At 43.3% G+C, this 21,800-nt stretch overlaps 1 protein-coding gene across 2 annotated transcripts in view; it reads left to right on the top strand.

The window, feature by feature from the left end:
* Positions 1-6,932: 6,932 nt before the first annotated feature.
* Positions 6,933-21,800, top strand: part of ctdp1 (CTD (carboxy-terminal domain, RNA polymerase II, polypeptide A) phosphatase, subunit 1) — an 89,990-nt gene continuing 75,122 nt past the window's right edge. The window contains exons 1-8 of one of the 2 annotated variants that reach the window (XM_042076268.1): positions 6,933-7,480; positions 8,629-8,712; positions 9,241-9,334; positions 10,494-10,622; positions 11,769-11,919; positions 13,560-13,650; positions 15,973-16,133; positions 18,036-19,301. In XM_042076268.1, coding sequence (XP_041932202.1) covers positions 7,173-7,480; positions 8,629-8,712; positions 9,241-9,334; positions 10,494-10,622; positions 11,769-11,919; positions 13,560-13,650; positions 15,973-16,133; positions 18,036-19,301 — 2,284 coding nt within the window. In that variant the 5' untranslated portion in view covers positions 6,933-7,172. The remainder of the gene's footprint in view (positions 7,481-8,628; positions 8,713-9,240; positions 9,335-10,493; positions 10,623-11,768; positions 11,920-13,559; positions 13,651-15,972; positions 16,134-18,035; positions 19,302-21,800) is intronic. The other variant, XM_042076267.1, reaches the window with a different exon arrangement.

Below are 21,800 nucleotides of genomic sequence, written 5' to 3'. Positions count from 1 at the left end.
ACAAGTTGAATAGTCCACTCTGGTGGTGGTTGATGGAGGTTCCCCTCCCCTTTCCCTACCCCTTTCGCTGTAAACATGTTGAGTACCTACTGTACATAACACACTATAAAATGTAATGCGTTGACCGGTGGTGGTCTGTGTTTTGATTCTGCCTGTGTGTCACACAGGGGAGGGGGTGGCAGTGTTGCTGCGCTCTCTGGAGCCCTTGCAGGAGTATGCGATGATGAGGCAGCTCCGAGGGGCCCGTAGGTGGGACGGTTCGCGGCCCCTCAAGGACAAGAAGCTCTGAAACAGGCCCTCCAAACTGTGGCAGGCCCTGGGCTGTGGTAGGGACCTGGCAGACGTCGCCGTGAGAGACCCTTAAGAGCGCCTTCTGAAGGAGGGCAAGGTCATTACACGCGCATCAGCATCGAGTCCCCTGGGGGGGGTGGGGGTTGGGGGGCTGGCCAAGTCGCTAGGCAAGGCAATTAAGGACATGGGTAGATAGATGGAGGAGAAATCAAAAATAATAAATAAAAAGTTCTATGGAGATGTGCAAAAGTTGGAGAAAGTCAGATATGTGTGTGTGTGTGTGTGTGTGTGTTCTGACGTGTGATGAAATAAAAAAAATATAAAAAGTCTGTAGCATAGGGAGAGGGATGTAGGGGGGGGGGTCATGAGTGCTGAGGAGTGAATGAGTGCAAAGTCAGTATAGTTTGAGTTCAGAGTTGGGAAATGTTTGAGAGTGCTGAGGAGTGAATGTGTGCAAAGTCAGTATAGTGTGAGTTCAGAGTTCGGATGGCCTGGGGATAAAAACTTCTCCTGAGTCTCTCAGTTCTGGCTTTGTGACTACATAGGCGTCTTCTTGATTTCAGCGGTAGGAATAATCCATTGTTAGGATGAGAAGAGTCCTTCAGAATCTTTTGGGCTCTTAGGAGTACTCTTCTGGAATAGATATCTTGTAGAGCAGGGAGTTGAGTTCTTATAGTACGGTCAGCTGAGTGCACTACTCTCTGCAGAGTACTACAATCTCTAACTGTGGAGTTCCCATACCAGGTGATGATGCTACCAGTTAGAACACTCTCAACCGCTGAAGTGTAGAAGCCCTTCATGATGGATGTAGAAACTTTGAATTTCCTTAGCTGACGAAGGAAGTAGAGTTGTTGTTTGGACTTCTTCAGAACATATTGAGTGTTAACAGTCCATGTTAAGTCTTCAGTAATGTGGACACTAAGGACTTGTGACTCTCTCTACAGGTTGCCCGCTGATCATTAGTGGGGTGTAACTGTAGTTCTGCTGCTGCCTTCTGTAATCCACTACCATTTCCTTGGTTTTATTGACATTCAGTGTCAAGATGTTAGATTGACACCACTGTGCCACCTCATCAACCTGATCCAAGTAGAGCTGTTCATTGTTGTTACTAATCAGGCCCAAGATCACTGTGTCATCTGCAAACTTGATGATGGAGGTATGACTGCTGTTGGCTTTGCAGTCATGTGTGTAGATGTTGTACAGCAGTAGACTCAAAACACAGCCTTGGGGAGCACCAGTGCTGATGGTTAATGTGTCAGATGTCAGACCCCCCACTCTAACCACTTGTGAACGGTTGGTGAGAAAGTCAAATATCCAGTGACACAGGGTGGTGTTCAGTCCTAAGGCCTTCATCTTTGTGACCAAGGTGAGAGGTACTATCATGTTGAATGCTGAACTAAAGTCAATGAACAGCATCCTCACATAATTCCCATTCCCCTCCTCCAGGTAAGTTAAGGTGGTGTGTGCATGAGGTTTGAGATGGCATCCTCTGTAGACCTGTTGGCTCTGTAAGCAAATTGGAGGGGGTCGAAGGAGGCAGGGAGGGATGAGCAGATAATGTTTTTCACAAGCTTCTCAAAACACTTCATCACTGTAGACGTCAGGGCTACTGGGTGGTAGTCATTCAGACATGATGGACTTTTGTTTTTCGGTACTGGAACAATAACAGAAAGACAGCCAATGATGTGTTAAAGATATAAGTGAACACAGGAGCTAACTGAGCAGCGCAGGATTTCAAAACCCTGTTAGAAATTCCATCCGGTCCAGCAGCTTTTCTACAATTAACCCTCCTAAAGGCATTGCTCACATCGACCTCAGAGACACAGAAAGGTGCATCCTCATTTGCTTCACATGCTGCAGCTAGTGCAAGATAGTCTGTGTTTTTCACGTCAAAGCGAGCATAAAACGCATTAAGTTCATCAGGGAGGGCTTTACTCACATTCATCATAGGAGGGGACTTTCTTTCAAAGCCAGTGATGGTACAGTTATGACAAGGGCGATTCTACAGGAAATCAAGGGTAGGCTACTTTTATAGCTTAAGGACAAAACAATTACGTTTGTTAAATCTTATAAAATAAGAAACGTGTAGGATACTAAACAGCTAGCCTACTTTACATCAGATAGACCCTATAGGCTAACTACAGACTAAAAGTAATTTAAATGGGCATTATGGTATTGGCTTGAGCAGTTGCCTTTGGTGAGGCTGTGACTGCCCTTCTTCCTTCAAGATTGCCCCCAGTTGCCCCAAACGCTGGGGCCAGTTACCCATAATGTACTTCAAACTAAAGTGGACACTGTTGTATGTGATTCATTATGGAGAGGGGCAGTAGTAGGGGTTTGATCTTTCAGCTCCCTGAGACACATAGCACTGGCAGCGTGTAATACCCTACTGGAAGTCACAGGCCAACTGAATATGCCCACCGATCCACCAATCAGCAGAGAGGGGGTGTAGATGTTGTACAGCAGTAGACTCAAAACTGATCTAGATCTATAGAAAGTTTCTATATAGTTTCTAGAACGTTTTTATGTTAGATCTTTGAGCATCGAAGATCTAACCCATTCTGACCTACTGGCTTATTGGCGTATCACCTGGCAAATTCAGTAGCCTATGTCATTTCTGGTATGATATAGGCCTACTTCCTGTGCCATATGTCTTATGGCACTCAAAGATCTAACTATACTGTCATTATGGGTAAAATGTACCAGGAGGGCCATAATCTGTTTATATAGCCTTACAGCCTTTATAAAATATTCTGAAAGATTATGGATTAACAGAGTTTCACATAGCCTTTAATTAATTATCAATTAATATTACCGTATAATGCCTTAAGACTATATAGGTGTTCATGCAAAGCAAAATTTGACTGTCTTTCAGAAAATGCTGCAGCCCAAGCAGACCTCCTCTGAGGATGGGGCCAGGACTGATGCCAGTATAGGTAAAATGAAAGCTATGTGGAAATTTACAGTCGCTACATCAATTTAATGTTCATCCTATAAATAATGTTCCATGGTTTCAAGGTCAAATGATTTGTATGTTCTTGTTTAAATTAATTAACTTCAATTAATTAAATTAATTAACCTCAGGTGACCCTTTACCTGCAACATCGACAACAGCTGAGACGGAGGCAAGAGCTCAGTGCACGGAATCGGCATCCCAACACCATAATGGAAATTATATTGCAGAGTTCCTTAAGTTTTTTGATGATCTGTCACACGAGTAAGTGTCTTTCATTTAATTTATATCCTAACATAACAGGATATCAAATATATTTGTATTAGTCTAATGTATGTAAATATAAATATTATTTGTTATTGTCAGGGAATGGACTGCTTTTTCTCTGAAAATGGACATTCCAGTAAGTTCTTTCTTTCTTATTACAGACAACATGCAATGTGTGTGGAATTTATAATTTATTCCTCCCATTATTAACCAGGTGTCATGAGAAGAATTTCTCACAACATGTGTGGACATAGCAAAAGTAGTTTGATTAACTTCGTCCTGCACACTGCACATCGTCCTTCCGGCCCTCTACCAAATGGTGGACAAGGACACACAGGCAGGACATCGGGTATCGACACCCCAAGCTGCCAGTCGACCCCTTCAGTGGCAGCTCCAGTGGCAGCTCCAGGTCATCTCGTCCCAGAACCTTGTACAGCTTTGTTCAGCATGACGTGGATGTTATGATTATGAAGAATGGCGTCCTCTCCAAAATCCTCCGAAAGAGAAGTGCACCGTCTTCACCCAGCCTTCCTAAAGGCCAATATTCTCCGTCTCACAGGTACAGCATCAATCAGTCTCAGTAAGTTGTAATGCAAGTAATGCAAAACCTGATGAAGACTTGATTGAGCGTCAGTCCCAGTCTCTCAGCGCGGACTATTCCAGTCACGTCGTTGAAGAGGTAGTTGTTTCTGTCTTTAGGGCACTGAGGACGTTTGGCCAAAATGGTGATGCTCCAGCAAGTCTCCAATAGGCTTCATGAGTTTTCAGCCAAGCAGGATGCAGCAAGAGCCCTGGTTTCTCCTAATCTGACTCTCGCCAGATGAATTTCGTTCCGCTTAGCTCCGCCTAGCTTCACTCACATCCATCTGGGACCTCTTCCATTGAGAGTGATTTCAGCACCCGATTTTATTGTACAGCCAATCAGGACGCAGGGCGGGAGTTTCATAGATGTGACATAGCGTAGAAGCGACTGTGAGACTGTTATCAGCATCACGGGTTGGCTTCGATGTGAGTGGTTGAAGTAGCACGTCAATAGATGACGGACAAGTGGCTTATTCAATCATATGCAAGCATTTTTTGATTAGGCCCAGCCTTCTGAAGCAACACTACAATGGATTGGTCCCAGTTGGATGAGTGGAGCTAGGCGGAATGAAATCCATCTGGCGAGAGTCAGGTTAGGTTTCTCCTGATAAGGATGAAACTCTTGAATCCACTTTGGCCTGCACAGCAGGAGACACAATGGATGCTGTAATTGAAAATATGGAAGACTGTCTGGATGATGGGGATAAATTCAAGCCCACAAAAAATATTCTTGCAACTCTGAAGAAAGTTGTCAGTGTATTCGGGGCACAGGTAGCTAGTGGATGGTGAGGTGATTTTTGCTGTATGTGACAAAAAATGTTTTAGCTTAGAAACCGCGTGACATTGCTTAGTGTACCTTTAACCTTTTTTAACATGCCCATTGGGTGTTTCTATGTGTTCATAGAAGTGGTAGTGGCAGTGGTTAAGGAGCTGGGCTAGTAGTTAGCCTAGGTGCCAGCCGAACTTAGTCCCGCCGACAACATTTGAGGTCGGGAAGTTCGGTCTGGTATTTGCTCGCCCCAAATCTGGTGGACCAATCAAATCAGGCTTTACGATAATGGACAGGTGAGCAACAGCGCCTCGTCTATCACGTCATCTGAACACACTTAGGTTGATTATGTTTGCAACAAAAACGCTGTGGCTAGAAAGAGACAGCTTCTAAGACCCCCATATGGAAAATGCATGCATATTATTTCAATGAGTTTTTATCACTGAATTTTTTTTTTTCTGAAAACGTTGGCCAAAGTTGAGTTGTGGGAAAACTCATGGTTTCACTTTCATCAAGGGAAAACAGCATGTTGCATTGTGACATGTTCCCTCGTTCGTTTGAAATCTCTGATTGACCACCTGTTTGAGGGATTTGCGTCAGCCTTTCCCAGCTGTTTATAACATGTTTGTAGCATATCAGTGTTCAACAGAATTTTTTTAAAAAACGGAGGGGATATAGGCTATCAGTTTTTTCCTAATAGCCTACCCTACTACATATCTCTTAGATTTCGCTAATGAGTGTTGTAGGAGATATTGATGGCACAATAATTTTTACAAAAGACCAGAAAACAATGTTAAGGCATTTGTGGAGAAGAAGGATGGTTCGTGTGTTCTTCCTACATCTCATGGTAAGTTATTTTGTTGCTCTGATTAGTTAGGTCTATCCAATTGAGTGCAGAGGCACCCTCCCCCCGTATCGGCTGAAACACACCCCATAATTACGTCCCAATGGATCAGTATCAGACTCATATTCTGAGTAGAATTGAGTATGGTTACGTCAGGCTAGTATGCAGTAGCCTGAAAACTTGAGTTCAATTCCCGGCTTCCACTATTGTGCCCTTGAGCAAGGCACTTAACCTCAAGTTGCTTCAGGGAAAATGTAATCCCTTGTAATAGAGTTGACATACTGTATGTAAGTAGATAACAGTGTCTGCTAAATTAATAAATCTAAATGTCCATACCATACAACATATCATAATAAACAGTTAAAGCATTGCCATCTGAGGCCCTTAAAGACCACGGCCATCCAATAGACCTATTGTTTTCAGCCCTGTCCCTTGTTTGCCAAGATTTCTCTGGATTCTCTGAAAATGTTGATGTAGGTACTATCAATGATGACTATCAATGATCCCTCTATTCTTTATGATTTTGTAGAGGAGTATTTTTCGTTATGTTGTTGCATTATTTGTCCACCCAGGTTCTCACAATGATGAATGCCTCAGTCATATTTGTCACTTTTAACATTTGGGATGTTGTCTATGTCCCTTTTGCAGCTAAATATGGGTTTACGAGATGTGCAGATTATCACAGTCTTTTATGAGCATTTTACACAGTGTCCTAACTTTTTTAAATTGGGATTGTTCTAGGACAGACTCATGTGATCTTATAATGCATGTTGTAAAAATAGCCTATCAATGAGTGGTCAAGGCTCAAGGGATAAAAGTAGCCTTGTGGTCTTGGAGGCCTAATTTACAGTTGCAATTACCATAATTTGGGACCATGAAAACATTTCATTGTTAGTAGGCTATCGAATCACAAATGAATGGAATCTATCCTGGTAAACCGTTTATAGGAAATGACCACCAAACCATGAATCATCTGTGTGAAATGTAGTCCAAATTTGTCATCTTACAGCAAGATTGAAATTCCGCATCAGCCTATTTCCAGGCAACTATTCGATGTTTCCCATTTGTCACCTATTGAGATTAGACTAAATATTGTCTTGATTGAGCCATACAAATCACGTCATTCACTGAACAAGAAATACATACGACTGGCTTGATAAAAGATATATTTTAACAGGACCTTTAACTGCTGCAAAGTCTCCCGGAAGCTGTAGGAGCTTGCTATCGACGCACACTTGTGTTTCCTGTTTACGGGCGGGAAGAGCGAACGAACTGAACCCCTCATCATCCTATATTCCGAAGAGTGCTAATGCTGTACTCGTACACTCTCTAGGACTGCTGTTTTCTCAGTATACTGAGGTGGCATATTTGGATTATTTTCTATTTTACTCTTTATGCGGAGATTTACAACTTGGTTTCGAATTCCCCGCTGACTGAAGTTTAAAGGGATTTAGCCTGCAAAGCAGATGGAGGACCCTGCAGACTCAGGCGGCGGTGGTGCAGCAGCTTCAGAGGGCCCCACGATGCGAGTGACGGAGATCCGCTGCCCAACAGGAGCCTGTCCTTTACGGTTACTAGAATGGAAAGTTAAACCCGGATCCTTTGTCAATGTAGATTCTGTGCTTGCACTGTGCGCCCCTATTCGACCGGTGGAAGAGTCTGAATCAGAGACACGGGAACAGACGAACAGGCTGCCTGAAAAGAAGGTGAAATCGGATCGTGCAGGAGTAGTAAAGGAGCTGTGCTGTCAACTTGGACAGGTCATATCTCCTGGGTAAGTAGCTTGCTAGGGCAATACTTACCAGACAGCAAACGATAACTTCCCTATTAAGTATTTGTGCTGTCATAATGCCAAAATCAGATGCAGGGAATAAGTTGGGGTTGGCTAATTTAGTGTGTGGGGACTTGATCTCTTGTCATACTTTGGCTCCAGGCTTCCTTGCATGCTAGCATGCCCAGCCAGCTAGCTAGTTAGCATAACGATACCTAGCTAGCTTGTAGGTTAGCTTAGCCCCGCCAGAACCTTAGCGACTTCACCATGTCAATATAGTGTCAAAAGCGATTCAAGTGATGTTGTCAGTATATGTGTTGTTCTATGTGGTGTATCTGTCGGCGATGAAAGGTATTAATGCATTTCTAGCTTGCAAGCTAAGTTTTTGAATCTAATGAAAGGATTGCCTTGTGGCCAACACTAACTTAACTTGCAGAACGTGCGTTGATTTGACGCGCGTGAGTCCCTCCTTTTGATCATTTTGGTGTTATTTCGCTGGTTTGTAGTTAACCACACGTGGAATTAGACATTATAAGTGACATCAGAATTAGACATCAGAAGTGACAATCTAGTATGAAGTAAAATATAAATATACCGTGTCAGGAGAGTTTATCAGGGAAACATTGTTACAGGACTAGAAAGTGTTGACGCTCAGCTGTGAACCATGATGTAGTTTCTGACGGCGACCACAGTACAGTTGTAACAGTTTCTGCATTTACCACAACTTGATAGTCTTGTTACACAATGGTGAGTAGTTTGAAGTGGAATCACCGTTGGTTGACACACAAACATGGAAAATGACTGAAGGTATTCATATATGTGTGCATTATAAGTTAAATTTCAGAACTTGAAATTCTTAACTTGAAACTTTTTATTGAAGATTTGTTTGGGTCCAGGTTGTTTTAAATAAATGAAAAGCACTTTCTGGTCGGTCTTTGCATCAACACCAGGGGGCAGAACATTCTTTGTTTTGGCACTTTTGACATGTGCCACCCTCAGAACTTAGAATAGAGCCTTGATGACATTAAAAACTTGTTAACTTCTGTGTTCATGTCATTGACAGATTATGTCAGGTGATGTGATTTTTGAATTCTTTATGCCTTTTGACCTCTCCCTGTTTTTCTTTCTCTCTCTCTTTTATACACACTCAGTGGGGTCATTGCACGAATAGAGGAATGCAGTCATCCAATTGTGATGAAGGGCCTTTGTGCCGAATGTGGAAAAGATCTTGCACAGTAAGTATTTGCTTTCACAGAAAGTTTCTCTAACATAAGTGCCTGCTCTCACAAATGTTGTTCTAGATGAATGGGAAACACATCCCACAAACACACTCCAACATCTTGTGGAAAGCCTTCCCAAAAGAGGGGTATTCCAATGCCCCTGTATGCTTGTACTTGGCAAATGGCAAAAATAAACACTTGACTTGAGTGGAAGCCATTATAGCTATTAGCTACTGGTACTGTAGATTCAGAATGGGTTGAAAATAATAATAAAAAAAGATCATCCAGTTATGTTTTGGAGTGAGGATCTTCTTTTGTCGAGACTACAGATCCCATCCATGCACCGAAAAAACATTTTTCATGGAAAGACTGTGGTGCTAAAGGAGTTACCTTAATACATTGGCTTACACTGCTTATATTATGCTCTCACATAGCTGCCATATTTGTGACAAGTTTATCCAGTGGTCTTTATTTCTCGATTGCATCCTAATCATTCAGTCTCTTCACCACTTTTCTTTTCTCTGCACACTTCTCCTCTTCTAGGCTGCAGAACAAGAATGGGAGGCAGCAAGCGCCCATCTCTACAGCAAACGTCTCCATGGTGCACAGCGTTCCGGAGTTGATGGTCAGCTCAGAGGTCAGTGTGACTCTTCTCTCTGAAGACTGGCCAGTGCAGAGCAGTCCCAGGTCACGTTGACCACACGTGAAGCTATTCCATGTTAATATAGCTGTGTTGTGTGTTGCTTGTCTGATATGGTGGGATACATTATGGAAGACCTTTTAGAGTTGTTTTTTTATTACTCAAATGTTGGCCAAGAGCATTCTGTGTAGCCTAAAGCATGTGAATGGCATGCAGAGCAGATTTTGGTGTGGAAAAGATGAGAATCACAACAATATCAGTTCAGCTGATCAGTCTAATGCATATAGTCATTTGTTTGGCACTGAAGATTGTTTTCTTTGATCAGGAGTGGTAATGAATGGAATAGTACAGAGAAGACATTTTTGAATACATCCAAGGGTTTGTTAGAGGTATATGACAGTGTCAAACTTATGAGAGGAGGTGTCTGACTTTTTTTTACATTTGGTGAAAATCTAGCATTATTGGTTTGATGGTCTGCTTTCCTTGGATGCTGGCTGTGTGAGTGAGTTTGCTTTTTGGGGGGAGTTTTTGCTTGCAGAGAAATGGGTCTCTGCATATGTGTAAATGAGACTGCTTTCATGGAAATCCTGGAAGTCATGGATTTTTGAAATACCATTTACCATTGAAGTCGTGAGTCGTGAAACTCAGTGATTTCTTTAAAAAAAAAAGTTTTAGGAAAAGCCACAGAATTTGATTTAGGTGTAACAAAATTGTTTTTTGTACTCTTCTATAGTGTTTCATGATGTGCATTTCTGTAGTGTGATATGTGTCCACTTGATTTGACATAGCCTGACCACTCTGTTAAAAAAAGGATTGGAAAATGTTTTCTTCAAATAATTAGTATCAACCTATTGGTTAAAGTGTGCAATTATGTGTACTTTTAAGTTGTGAAAGGCATTCTATTAAGGGTACTTAAAAAGTGCTGGTGAAGTTTTGAAATGTCAGTGAAAATAGTTGGGAACCATGAACTGTCTTGTTTGATAAGCCTTCTTCAATTCTCTCTCATTCTGTGTGAGCGACCATTGTTCCCCATGTTTCACTGTATGTGAAACTATACTACTCTGGTCTAATTATGCTGATGCCTTACTGTGTTTGTGGGACCATGAGAGAGTAACCATGCTCCCCTGTGTGTGTGTGTGTGTCTGTCTGTGAGCAGCAAGCAGAGCTCTTGGGCCGGGAGGACCAGCAGCGGCTGCATCGGAACAGGAAGCTGGTGTTGATGGTGGACCTGGACCAGACGCTCATCCACACCACCGAACAGCACTGCCGACGCCTGTCCAATAAGGTACACACACACACGCACATACACGATTGCTTCTTCAAACCAGCATTGCCCATGAAATACAGGTGGCAGTGGAAGGTAAACAAAAGACCATAAGCTTCAAATAAACCATGCATGAGTTGCTGCATGAAACCATACACATATGAACAGCCCTGCTTATATTTTTAATTTGTCATTCCTATTCATACTTTTCAAGATTCAGTGTGATGTCATTTCCTACATTTGGAATAGATAGATATATGGATATAGATAGATAGATAGATAGATAGATAGATAATTTTAGATTTAAATTTAGATTTTAGGTTTTGTTGTTGCTTTATTTGTGGCATGGCCTAGAGGCCAATAGCTAGGAGTCAACAGCTTCACTTGTGTAGGCATGAAATAGAAGGCACATCAGTGCACAGCTCGATATGCTTTCCACTGTGGATGTACATCACAGTGGAAAGCATGTCGAGCTTAAAGGTTGTATCACCGATTTCAGGCCCAAAAGAGGCCCAAACATAAATGATCACATTCATCTAATCTTTCCTAACGATCCGCTAGCTGCCTACCCAATAAGCAGGCCGTCAAAATACCGCGTCTCTTTAGGCAGCCTAGGCTCCGAGATCTGTACACAAAAACAATTGCTACCAATTGCTACCAAAGGCAAAATAAAGTTTTCCAACCAATAACCGACGAGATGCGTGTTTAGGAGAGTTTCAATTGCACAGGAGGGAGGGGGAGCTAGCTCTCTTGTTTTGTTTGAACATCAACAGAAGTGATGTTACCCCCCAATCGCTGATACAATCTTTAAGTTACTTAGCCGTAGCCTCTTTTGTCGTTCTCTCTCTTTTCTCCAATTTCCTTTGAGGTCTTGAGGTTACCCCTGTCAATTTTAGATTTCAGATTTTGTCTCATTACAGCAAAATGACAATTCCATAGATCTTGAAATAACGTTATTCCTATCTAATGAGTTAGTTAATGCATGCAATGAAATACTTGTAAAGAATCAACTATTACTATTAAATCAACTATTTGGAAATTATTTTTTGTAGACTATTTTAGTTGGTTAACTTGGTCAGTTGTCACAGTCCTCTCTACTCTCTGCTCTGCTCTGCTCTGCTCTGTAAATCATTCATTAAGATTTACATTGACATCTCTCTCCTGCAGGGAATCTTCCACTTTCAGCTGGGTCGCGGTGAGCCCATGCTCCATACCCGCTTGCGGCCGCACTGCAAGGACTTCCTGGAGAAGATTGCCAAGCTCTACGAACTTCATGTGTTTACCTTTGGCAGCAGGCTATATGCCCATACCATTGCAGGTACGCTCACTGACGCCCATTGGGTCAGTGCATAAACATTTAAACTACATGTAAAATTGTAAACAAACAGTAGATGTAGTCCCATATAATTCAGCTCCCTCAAAGGTTGATGCACTTTGGGCCTGCTTGTCCTGAGACTGATGATTGTCCTGGGGCACACATTCACACACATTTCCTGTCGATGTATATTTTGTTTGAGGGAAAACGCCAAGTCTACCTTTTGTGTGGTTTGTATCAGAAGATTCTTAGTGAAGCGGTCACCCAATAGATGAATGATGTGGTGTGACCACTAGGGGGCACTATCTGTCTGTTCTCCTGGGGCACAGTTTGCTCTGGAGTTTGATTTTTCCAGGAGCGGAAATGTGAAATGGGATATTTTTGTTTGAGAGAGAATGTCCCCTGTGTGTGATTGGCCATTGGCCACAACATCAATGACTACAATGTTAGGATGATGTCAAATGAGTTTGTGACGCAGTCAAATGAGTGTGTGACGCAGACTCAGTTTGTGATTAGGAACCTCAAGTAGGTGTAATCAAGTGTGTGTGGTCACGATACTCAAACACCTACAAAGATGTTTATGTCTATAGGTGTTCTCTCATGGATATTAGCATCTAAACTTGAAACACAGACGAATTTTAGGTCTGCAGTTGTGTATGCATGAATTTAGCTTCTCAATTCAGACATGAGGTCTGTATGGGGAAAGAAGAGCTTTCTGAGTGTTTGTGCACAAAATGATTTGTGTGTTTGCCTGCAGACGTATGTTTTTGAATTTAAGTATCGCTTCAAAGCATCTTATTTTGTCTGGGTGCTAAATGTGTGAGCTACCTGCCACAGCGGCCGACACTGAAAGGGAAGGAGAAGATGCAAGACCCTGTTTGCTGCCCTTGATGTTTTTAATGAGAATCTCCCTGAAGGCTCCATAGAAATCCACCTACCACATAGGAGAAAACACACACACACACACACACACACACACACACACACACACACAATTGCAAAATCATTTTCAGTAATAAAAGCAAGACTGAAAGTGAAAACATGATATCTAACAAAAACAAGGAATATGTGGCTTCTGTGGGGCATAGAAAGCTTGATGAAAGCAGGAGAAAGTACAGCAGGAAGAAGGACAGAGAAAGAGAGGCTTCACAAAGCTTTGTGGATGAATACACAGGAGCTTACTCCCTATTGAGATGTAGCTTGCAGAGGGACTAGTGGAGGTTGTTTGTGTGTGCAAAGTGGTGTGTGCTTTGTTCTTCATTGTCCAGTGCAGTGAGAAACACACGCTCGCTCGCCCTGCCGTGTCTCAGAATGCACAACACAGCTTGGGCCCCTGAAACACAGTCCTGCACACACGCAATAACAGAACTGGTTGTGTGGGTGGCCGTTTGTCTGCTGCTAACTGGAGTCCTTAACGTATATATGTTTTGGAGGCTTTTTTTTTCCGATTGGATAGTGAAGATTGACAGGAAATGAGTGGAAGAGAGAGAGATGGGGTGGGATCGGGAAATGACCGCAGGTCGTATTCGAACCTGGGTCCACATGGGCACTTGGACCCGTAAATGGTATGGGTGCTTTGGTCTACTTTGGTTTGTTCATATTTAAAATGATGTGTCTGTTCTTGTCCGTCCTCTCATCTCAAGGGTTTTTGGATCCGGAAAAGAAACTCTTCTCTCACCGCATCTTGTCCAGGGATGAGTGCATTGACCCATTTTCCAAGACGGGAAACTTAAGGTTGGCACCTTTCACATGCATACAAACCCAAAGCAAATTGGAGTGAGGGAAATGGAAGCATTTCATAGAACCCACAAGCAACTTTTGAAAAAGAAAAAGAAGGAAAAAAGTTGTGCTGTTTGGGCATCATTATGGCCATCATTATTCTCTGACAGCCCACATTCACCACACACACACATATACATACACACACAGACAGACAGACAGAATCGTACTCCAGTCAGTCAGTCTGTCAAAGCTATTTATTTTTCAGAATGGTGAAAAAATAGTTTAGCAGTTGTTCCACGTCTGCCCCTCTAGATTGACCTCCCAGTACTTACCTTCTCATCTGCATGTGCCTCTGCATGTTCGAGCTGAATTGTGTAAAATGATAAGCCACCTTCAGTCCAAGCTCACAGTTCCTGTAATTTACCACACATGAGTTGGTGTCTTTGTTTTTATTGACATACTACTACTTGACTATTCATCTCCACTCATAGAGCTTTTGCCAAAAGCACTGGGATTAGGAGGGATGCTCTTGAAAGAAGGCAGAGTGGAAAGCCTCCGGTCGTGGCCTTTCTCCTCAGCGGAGATCAGTGTTCGCTCACCTCCGCGCCTTATTTGTAAGGGTGTCACGATTTCGATTTTATATCGAAATCGTTCGAAATTACATCTCAATCTCGAACTTCGAATTTAAAAGTAGAATCGACGATGCAGCCACACCCCCAATGTCACATCCAGCATGTATGCCAAGACGCACAAACGCACGTGCTGAACTGCAGCATCAACACTCTGCTGCAGCCAGTTAAAATATACACATCAACCTACCGAAATCAAAGCCCCTCTTGCTACGTTGAAATCACCGGTGTGGAAGTACTCGTTCATTCACGTCAATTAAAACTAACTTACCCTACTCAACTTAGCAAGTGAAAAGATGATCTAGTTACAGTCCAGTACTTTAAGGCTTAAAATGCACATTGATAAGTATCCATGAACACTAACCTTGGGTCTCTTCGAAGTGTGCTGAAACGATCAAATTATAATTCTGTGTTGTTTCATTTCACTATGTTCACGTCTCTGTTTTAGCCTAATGTTGGTTCTGTTTACATTACAACCTCGCGGTTGGAACGGTTTCAAAATGAAAAGCGGTTTCAAAATAAAAGCCCCCCGAAACAGAAAAGGCCAAAAAGAGTAAATAACATATAAGGAATGCATTAATAGTAATGTTGAAAAAAAGATTGAATTGAATCGTGACTTTAAAATCGAAAATGGCACTGAATCGAGGATTTGGAGAATCGGGACACCCCTACTTATTTGCATGCTAATGAAGGTAGCGCTGCTGGCTAGCGGAGCGTGCTGCTGCTGCTGCTGCTGCCATTAGGGGAGAGAAGCTGAGTGCGCGCTCTCCTGTACAACATCGTCTCCCTTGCTTATACAGGCTCAGGGCCAATCGACGACCATGCCTCGGGCCATGGGCCTTCGGGGGCCTCCCTGTGCAGGAGCAGGCTCTAAGCTTATAAGTGCATTCAGATTGATCTTAGTGAATTAATGTGACATGCTGGAGTTGTTGTCCTTTAATTTATTCTCATTTATGTAATAATAAGAAGGTGCGCTTATTAGTTATTAGAGTGCATCGACAGCACAATTTTCCACATATTACAGAGGCAAGTCTGGCCATATATTTATGCTAGGTTGTATTTCATTTGCAGTTTGAAACTGTTTCAAAAGTTTCAAAGGACATTTTTAATCCATTTACTCATTCATTCAGATGTATGTTTGCGAGCAGTTATTTTGTCATGAGCCTTGAGGTCTTTTATGGGGCTGGAGTAGGTATTGATGAAAAGTCCAGTGGCAGCTGAGCCTTATTATTATAACCGTATGGATGTTCCCCTTTGCCATTTAAAGTCTTGACAAAGGCCAGATCAGTCAGGGCTCTTGTAATTTGCCTGCAGGGAGGGCAGGAGTCATCCTGTCGGCCCTTTTGTAGGTCGGGGTACGAAAGGCCATTTTGACCTCCGATGATTTTATGCGTAGAAGGCTCACAGACTGACCTGAGTATTTAGTCGCGTGACATTTATCCTGCAACTATGGAGATAATGGCTCTGGATAAGAATTCAATATAGGTTAAAGCAATGATCCAGGTCATTCTTTTAAGTGCAGGCAAGCACACATTGTATTACTTTGGAGCTTGTCCATGGCAATGGTGACTTCAGTACCAGACTGTGAGTTCCATGAGGCTCAGTGATTTTTGTGACTTTTTGTGACTTCAGTACCAGACTGAGTTCCGTGAACTCCGTACAGAAAATGGATGATGTTTGCCTGATGGTTCTCCCCCTCATGCAGGAACCTGTTCCCCTCGGGCGACTCCATGGTGTGCATTATCGACGACCGGGAGGACGTGTGGAAATATGCTCCTAACCTGGTGACTGTAAAGAAGTACGTCTACTTCCAGGGGACGGGCGACATCAATGCACCACCAGGGTCTCGGGAGGCAGCCCGGAAAGGTAGGAGATTCATTACATTATACAGACACTTTTTGACCAAAGTGACTTACATATGTCAACTATATTACAAGGGGTTATTACATTGCCCCCGGAGCAACCCGGGGTTAAGTGCCTTGCTCAAGGGCACAACAGTGGAAGCCAGGAATTTAACTGACTTTCAGGCTACTGCACGCTAGCCCAGCTCCATAACCACTACACTACACACTGGCCCATTTCTGCACACATTTCCATTGATTCATTCAGCAGATGCTTTTTTCCAAAGCGACTTACAAACAGGGTTAATACTAAAGGTAACGTGCAATAGGAGATCTCAGTGTAGAAATTAATACTACCCATGCGATACGGAACCAGAGGATGCCAGTGTAGTCAAGTCAAGTTTATTTATATAGCGCATTTCATACACAGAGGTCATTCACTGTTCTTTACATAAACAAACAGTAATAACAAATAAAAACATAAAGGGCAATAGTGAAAGAAAAGTTTAAAAGGTAAAGATCATAATAATAAAAAAATAAATAAATGAATAAAAAAAGCCAAGGGATGAAGTCAAAAGAGAAGACGTGTATCTGCCAGCACTTGACATGCAGAACTACCTGTGTGCACAGTCCAAACAGTGGCACACATTAAGACCCTTGGGCACTTGGAGAGCATCACTTGCTGTGTAAGAGGGCATCTTAGAGGGCAGCTGAGGTGCAAGTGGAGAAGGTAAGTGTGAGAGAACCAGCTCCAGCTGAGCCTCCGTGTGTGTGTGTGTGTGTGTGTGTGTGTGGCTCCCACACGCCTTGAAGACGTTGAGAAGCACTTGAGGCTGTGATTAAACTAATTGAAGGATGTTGAAGTCCAGGCAATTTACTGTAATTTCCTGACAAATAACAGCATTTTATACATTGATTTTGTGAACTTTCTGCGGCCCTGTGTTCAATACCTGGGTTTAGCCTATACAATGTGGTTCTTAGTCGGGAAATTAAAGTGAAAAAATGGAGGCCCTTACAATAAAGAAAGCTTTTCTTCACTGGTTGCATGTCTGAGAGTTGCACATTTTTATTTTATTTATTTCCTCAGCCATTGGGATTAGCAAACATTGCATCCATCTCACATTTGGTCACCAGGAGGCCTCAGTGAGTCTATGAAGCTCACCACCAGTGAGTGCATTCAAATCGCAGAAGAAACTAGGGTTAAGGTGGGGGGAGGAAGATGCAGAATTGATTTGAAATGAGAGAGAGGCAGAGGGGTCCCCGACCTCTTGTGCGAGCACTTTAATGACCCAGGTAGTTAATACATTATTCAGTTAGAACAGGATCTCCGAGCTCAAACTCTCCGCTCTGACAGACACAGCTGAAGGTCTTCAGGAGAAGAATACCAGATGAAGTGTAGACTGCAGTCGATTTTTTTTTTAGTGTGAAACATACAACACGTTTACTCACTCACTCACTCACACAGTCAGTCAGTCACTCACACACAGACAGACAGACACAGACATTAGACATTAAAGCACATTAGGTCATTAGCACATTAGTCTATCCATTAATTCCCTTCCTTTCCTTCTCCATTCCTCTGTTCCTCTCTCTATTGCTCCCTCTCTCTTCTGTCTCACATCTTTATCCCCCCATTCAGTCTCTTCAATTCTGAGTGATCTAATTAAATTGATTTCACAGCCGTTTACCCAGACACACACCAGATTCTCAGTCACCCATCCTTACCAGCACATTCTGTCTTTCTCTCATGTCAACTGACACACATGGACTCTCCGTGTCAATCTCTCTCTATCTCTTTCTTTCTTTCTTTTTTCTTACATTCATTCTTTTCTAGATTCTCTTTCTGACACACACACACACATACGTACACATACATCTACTTGTGTATGAGAGTGTGTTGTAATCTAACATTGATTGTATCCATCAGGTGCTCAGGCCTGCAAGGCAGCAGATAGCACAGAACCCTCAGACCCGTTCACGGCGTCAGAGGAGCAGAGCAACGGCCTCAGGAAACGAGTACGCGACCGGCACGCACAACCACCGGCCCCGGCTTCCGCCACTCAGGGAGCGACAGCCAATGACAGGACTCAGCCCGACAAGGAGGGGGCGGGACAGGCAGAGGGCGAGGCCACATCACGGGTCAGCAGCGAAGGGACTTCGACGAACGCAGAGGAAACGGAAAAGAACACCAGCAGCAGTAGTAGCAGTGCTCAGGAGGCCCAGCGGCCGGATGAGGAACCGTCGTCTGAACCGAAAGAGCCGGAGCCAAGGAACGCAAGTTCAGAGGAACCGTCGTCTGAACCGAAAGAGCCGGAGCCAAGGAACGCAAGTTCAGAGGAACCGTCGTCTGAACCAAAAGAGCCGGAGCCAAGGAACGCAAGTTCAGAGGAACCGTCGTCTGAACCGAAAGAGCCAGAGCCGACAAACGCGAGTTCAGAGAACGCGCAGAGCCACGCGGGCCTGAACGACCTGGACTTCAACTTGTCCAGTGACAGCGACGACAGCCAATCGGAGGCTAAGGACAGGAGCAGCCCTCCCCCAGCCCAGCCCACGTCTAAGAACGAGGAAGGCGACGCTTCGGTCAGCAGGGAAGAGGGCGATCCTGCAACTGTAGAGAAGACGATGGAAGAAAGCAGGGATCACAACACGCAGAAAGAGCTTGGGAACGGGGACAGTATGGAGATCGCCGATAAAGAGCCGAAGCCCAGCGAAGCAACAGCAGGAGGGGAAAGGTCAGCGGAACGTGGCCCAGACGACCCCGTTGACGACGACGAGGACATGGCAGATGAAGAAGACGAGGAAGATGAGGAGGACGAAGAAGAAGATGAGGAGGAGGAAGACCGCGACCACGACGACCATCTCATCTACCTGGAGGAAGTGCTGACGAGGGTCCACCGCGAGTACTACACCCGCTACGATGCCTACCTGCACCAAGGTGGGAGCGGCAACTCGTCCGCCACCCCTGAGGCCGCCAGCGAGCCGCCCGACATGCGCAGGATCGTGCCCGAACTGAAGGGGCGCGTGCTGGTGGGCACCACGTTGGTCTTCAGCGGCATCTGCCCCACCAACTACCCCATGGAGCGCACGCGGGAGTTCTACCACGCCAAGGCGCTGGGGGCGCACGTGGCCAAGAGCCTGGTGCTCAACGCCAAGGACCCTGAGTGCACCACGCACCTCATCGCTGCCCGAGCAGGTGAGTCTGACACGCATGCACATACACACACACGCACGCAGGTGTGCAGTCAGCGCACACGCACGCAGGTTTGTAGTCAATATGTGTGCTGATACTCAAGGAATCACACATGCACATATTTATATCTGCTGCAAAACATGCAACAAACTGGAGGGATGAGTTTTGAGGTTTCAGTAAACGCTCCAAATTTTTGATATCTTTCAAAATTATCAAAACAATGTGGTTAGTGATGTACATACAAGACCAAGTACCAAAGTAAGCAGATACAAAATGAATATCATTGTATAGAAAGTATCAAATACAACACACACACACACACACACACACACATTTCACATTACCAGCCATATAAAGCACAAACCTACCACCTGTTACCTACTGGCAACGTCAGCTCAGACTGAACAGAAGGCCTATCGCCCTTCATTGAAATAACTTTAATCTAGTAGCAGCCCACCATCTGGAGTGGTGGGGAAATGTTGCGCTATACAGGGAAGAAAAGACTGATATGAACTGTCAATCCACAGATATAATCCTGAATAGGAGATAGTCACAACATTAGTAATACCTTATCGTTTTTACTTATCTCATTTAATTTAGTCATAGCCGTTCATCATCAGAAATGATAAACATGTAATAAACCATGAGTGATGTATGAATAGAAATTAGAGATTCCAATTTGCTGAGCCAGTAGCTTTAATTAAACGTGTGTTATCGCATTGGAGCTGCAGGTTCACTGTGGACTCGCTGCATAAACCAGTGATAGACATGGTGTATGCAAATGAGAATGAGCCAGGAGTTTTTCCTCTGCTTTGAAAATGTTGAAGCCAAAATCTGTTGAACCAACAGCCTTCATGTGGTGTTAAAGTACAGACACACACACACAGATACACACACACACATAGTCATATGCGCCCTCATCAGCAATCACTTCTGAATTTGATGTGAATGTTGTGTAGATGTGATGTGAACGTTATGTGCTCAAATCGGTGGTTTTCCTCTGGATTCTGTGATGTATGTTGGTACATCAGAGGGGTTTTCAGCAGTGTCTCACTGCCTCCCCCCACCCCCACCTCCCATTTCCCTTTAATGAGTACACTCCCCCCACCCCCACCTCCCATTTCCCTTTAATGAGTACACTCAGTCACCCCATCAGAGCAGAATTTCCGTGTTTATGTTTCGGTGTGTTTTGATGTGTATGTATGTGTTGTCCAGTGGGTGAGAATGTGCACCATATGTGTGTATAGGCATGCCTGAGTGATCATAACGTGTGTGTGTGTGTTTCATCCTCACTTTGTGTTTTTCTGATGAGTCTTCTCCCAGGTGAGACACGAGGGTGATTATTTACTCTGTATGATGTCTGGGAGCGTCCCACTTGACGCACTGTTCTCCACTAACAAGCTAGTAGGTCATAAGAAGGGTCACTCTAGAATGGGTAGGCACTGATTGCTTACTTGAAGACCAAAGCAGGCATGTATTAGTGAAGACGCAGGTAGAGGTTTTCACACATTTTCATTAAAAAATAATTGGAGATAACAACTTCTACTGTCAAAACATATACTGAGAAGCCTCTATGTTCTATTTTTCCCAAACTTAATTTCACAGTTCTCACCTGAAACTTGGAAACCCTGGTCGTTGCAAGTTTAAACCACTCCCACCCTCCCAAAAATTAGTAAATAATGCTAGTGTACTCAATCCATCTAATTTATAAACTAAGACATAGTCCTAACGCTGTTGTTGTGTCTAGTTAGCATCTAGCAGTATGTATAAATAATGTAGATACTAGTTAAGGTAAGTGATATTGATATTGAATTGATTATGTATTTAAACATAAATTATGCCTACAAGAACTCAAAAAGAATGCAAAAATTAAAAATTGAATATATCTCAATACTTACAATCTTCAGTCAAATATTCTAGTACTTAGTCTTTGTTTTCAGTTTGCCACAAAGAAGTTTATTCTTTTTTTAAAAAGGGACTTTCTGCTGTATTGAGATATAGGTGAGAAAATAAACTCATCCCGGTTCGGCCCGACAACGCATTTTCAACAACCACAGATATCTAAATCTTTTTGAATAGCTTCAAATATGAGTAGCAGAACCAACTTCAGCAGGCAGGCTTCAAAAGGATATTTAAATTAAGATGAAGTTGTTTATTTTTTTTCTTTTGAAAAAGCCAGAGCACTTTGTTCATTCTGACAGACGTGGAAACAGCTGTAAGCAGCTTTTACCTGGCGATTACGCTTGAATGGGGAACATTAGAGGAGCTTACGCTGACTACGCTATCGTCTCTTTTAAGTCTTGCACCTTATACTGGAAAGGCAAATGCGTAACAGTAACACTACCATTTATCTCTCACACACACACACACACACACACACACACACACACACACACACACACACACACACACACACACACACAGCTTCTCTTCCTGTTCCACCCCACTCTGTATGAAGAACAACACGTTACATTTTTATATTGCCAGTGTCAGCAACCGCAT

The sequence above is a fragment of the Alosa sapidissima genome, chromosome 21, assembly GCF_018492685.1.
Source record: "Alosa sapidissima isolate fAloSap1 chromosome 21, fAloSap1.pri, whole genome shotgun sequence".
Classification (NCBI taxonomy): domain Eukaryota; kingdom Metazoa; phylum Chordata; class Actinopteri; order Clupeiformes; family Clupeidae; genus Alosa; species Alosa sapidissima.
Note: the sequence above shows the minus strand (reverse complement) of the source record. Positions and strands in the feature narration are given on the sequence as shown.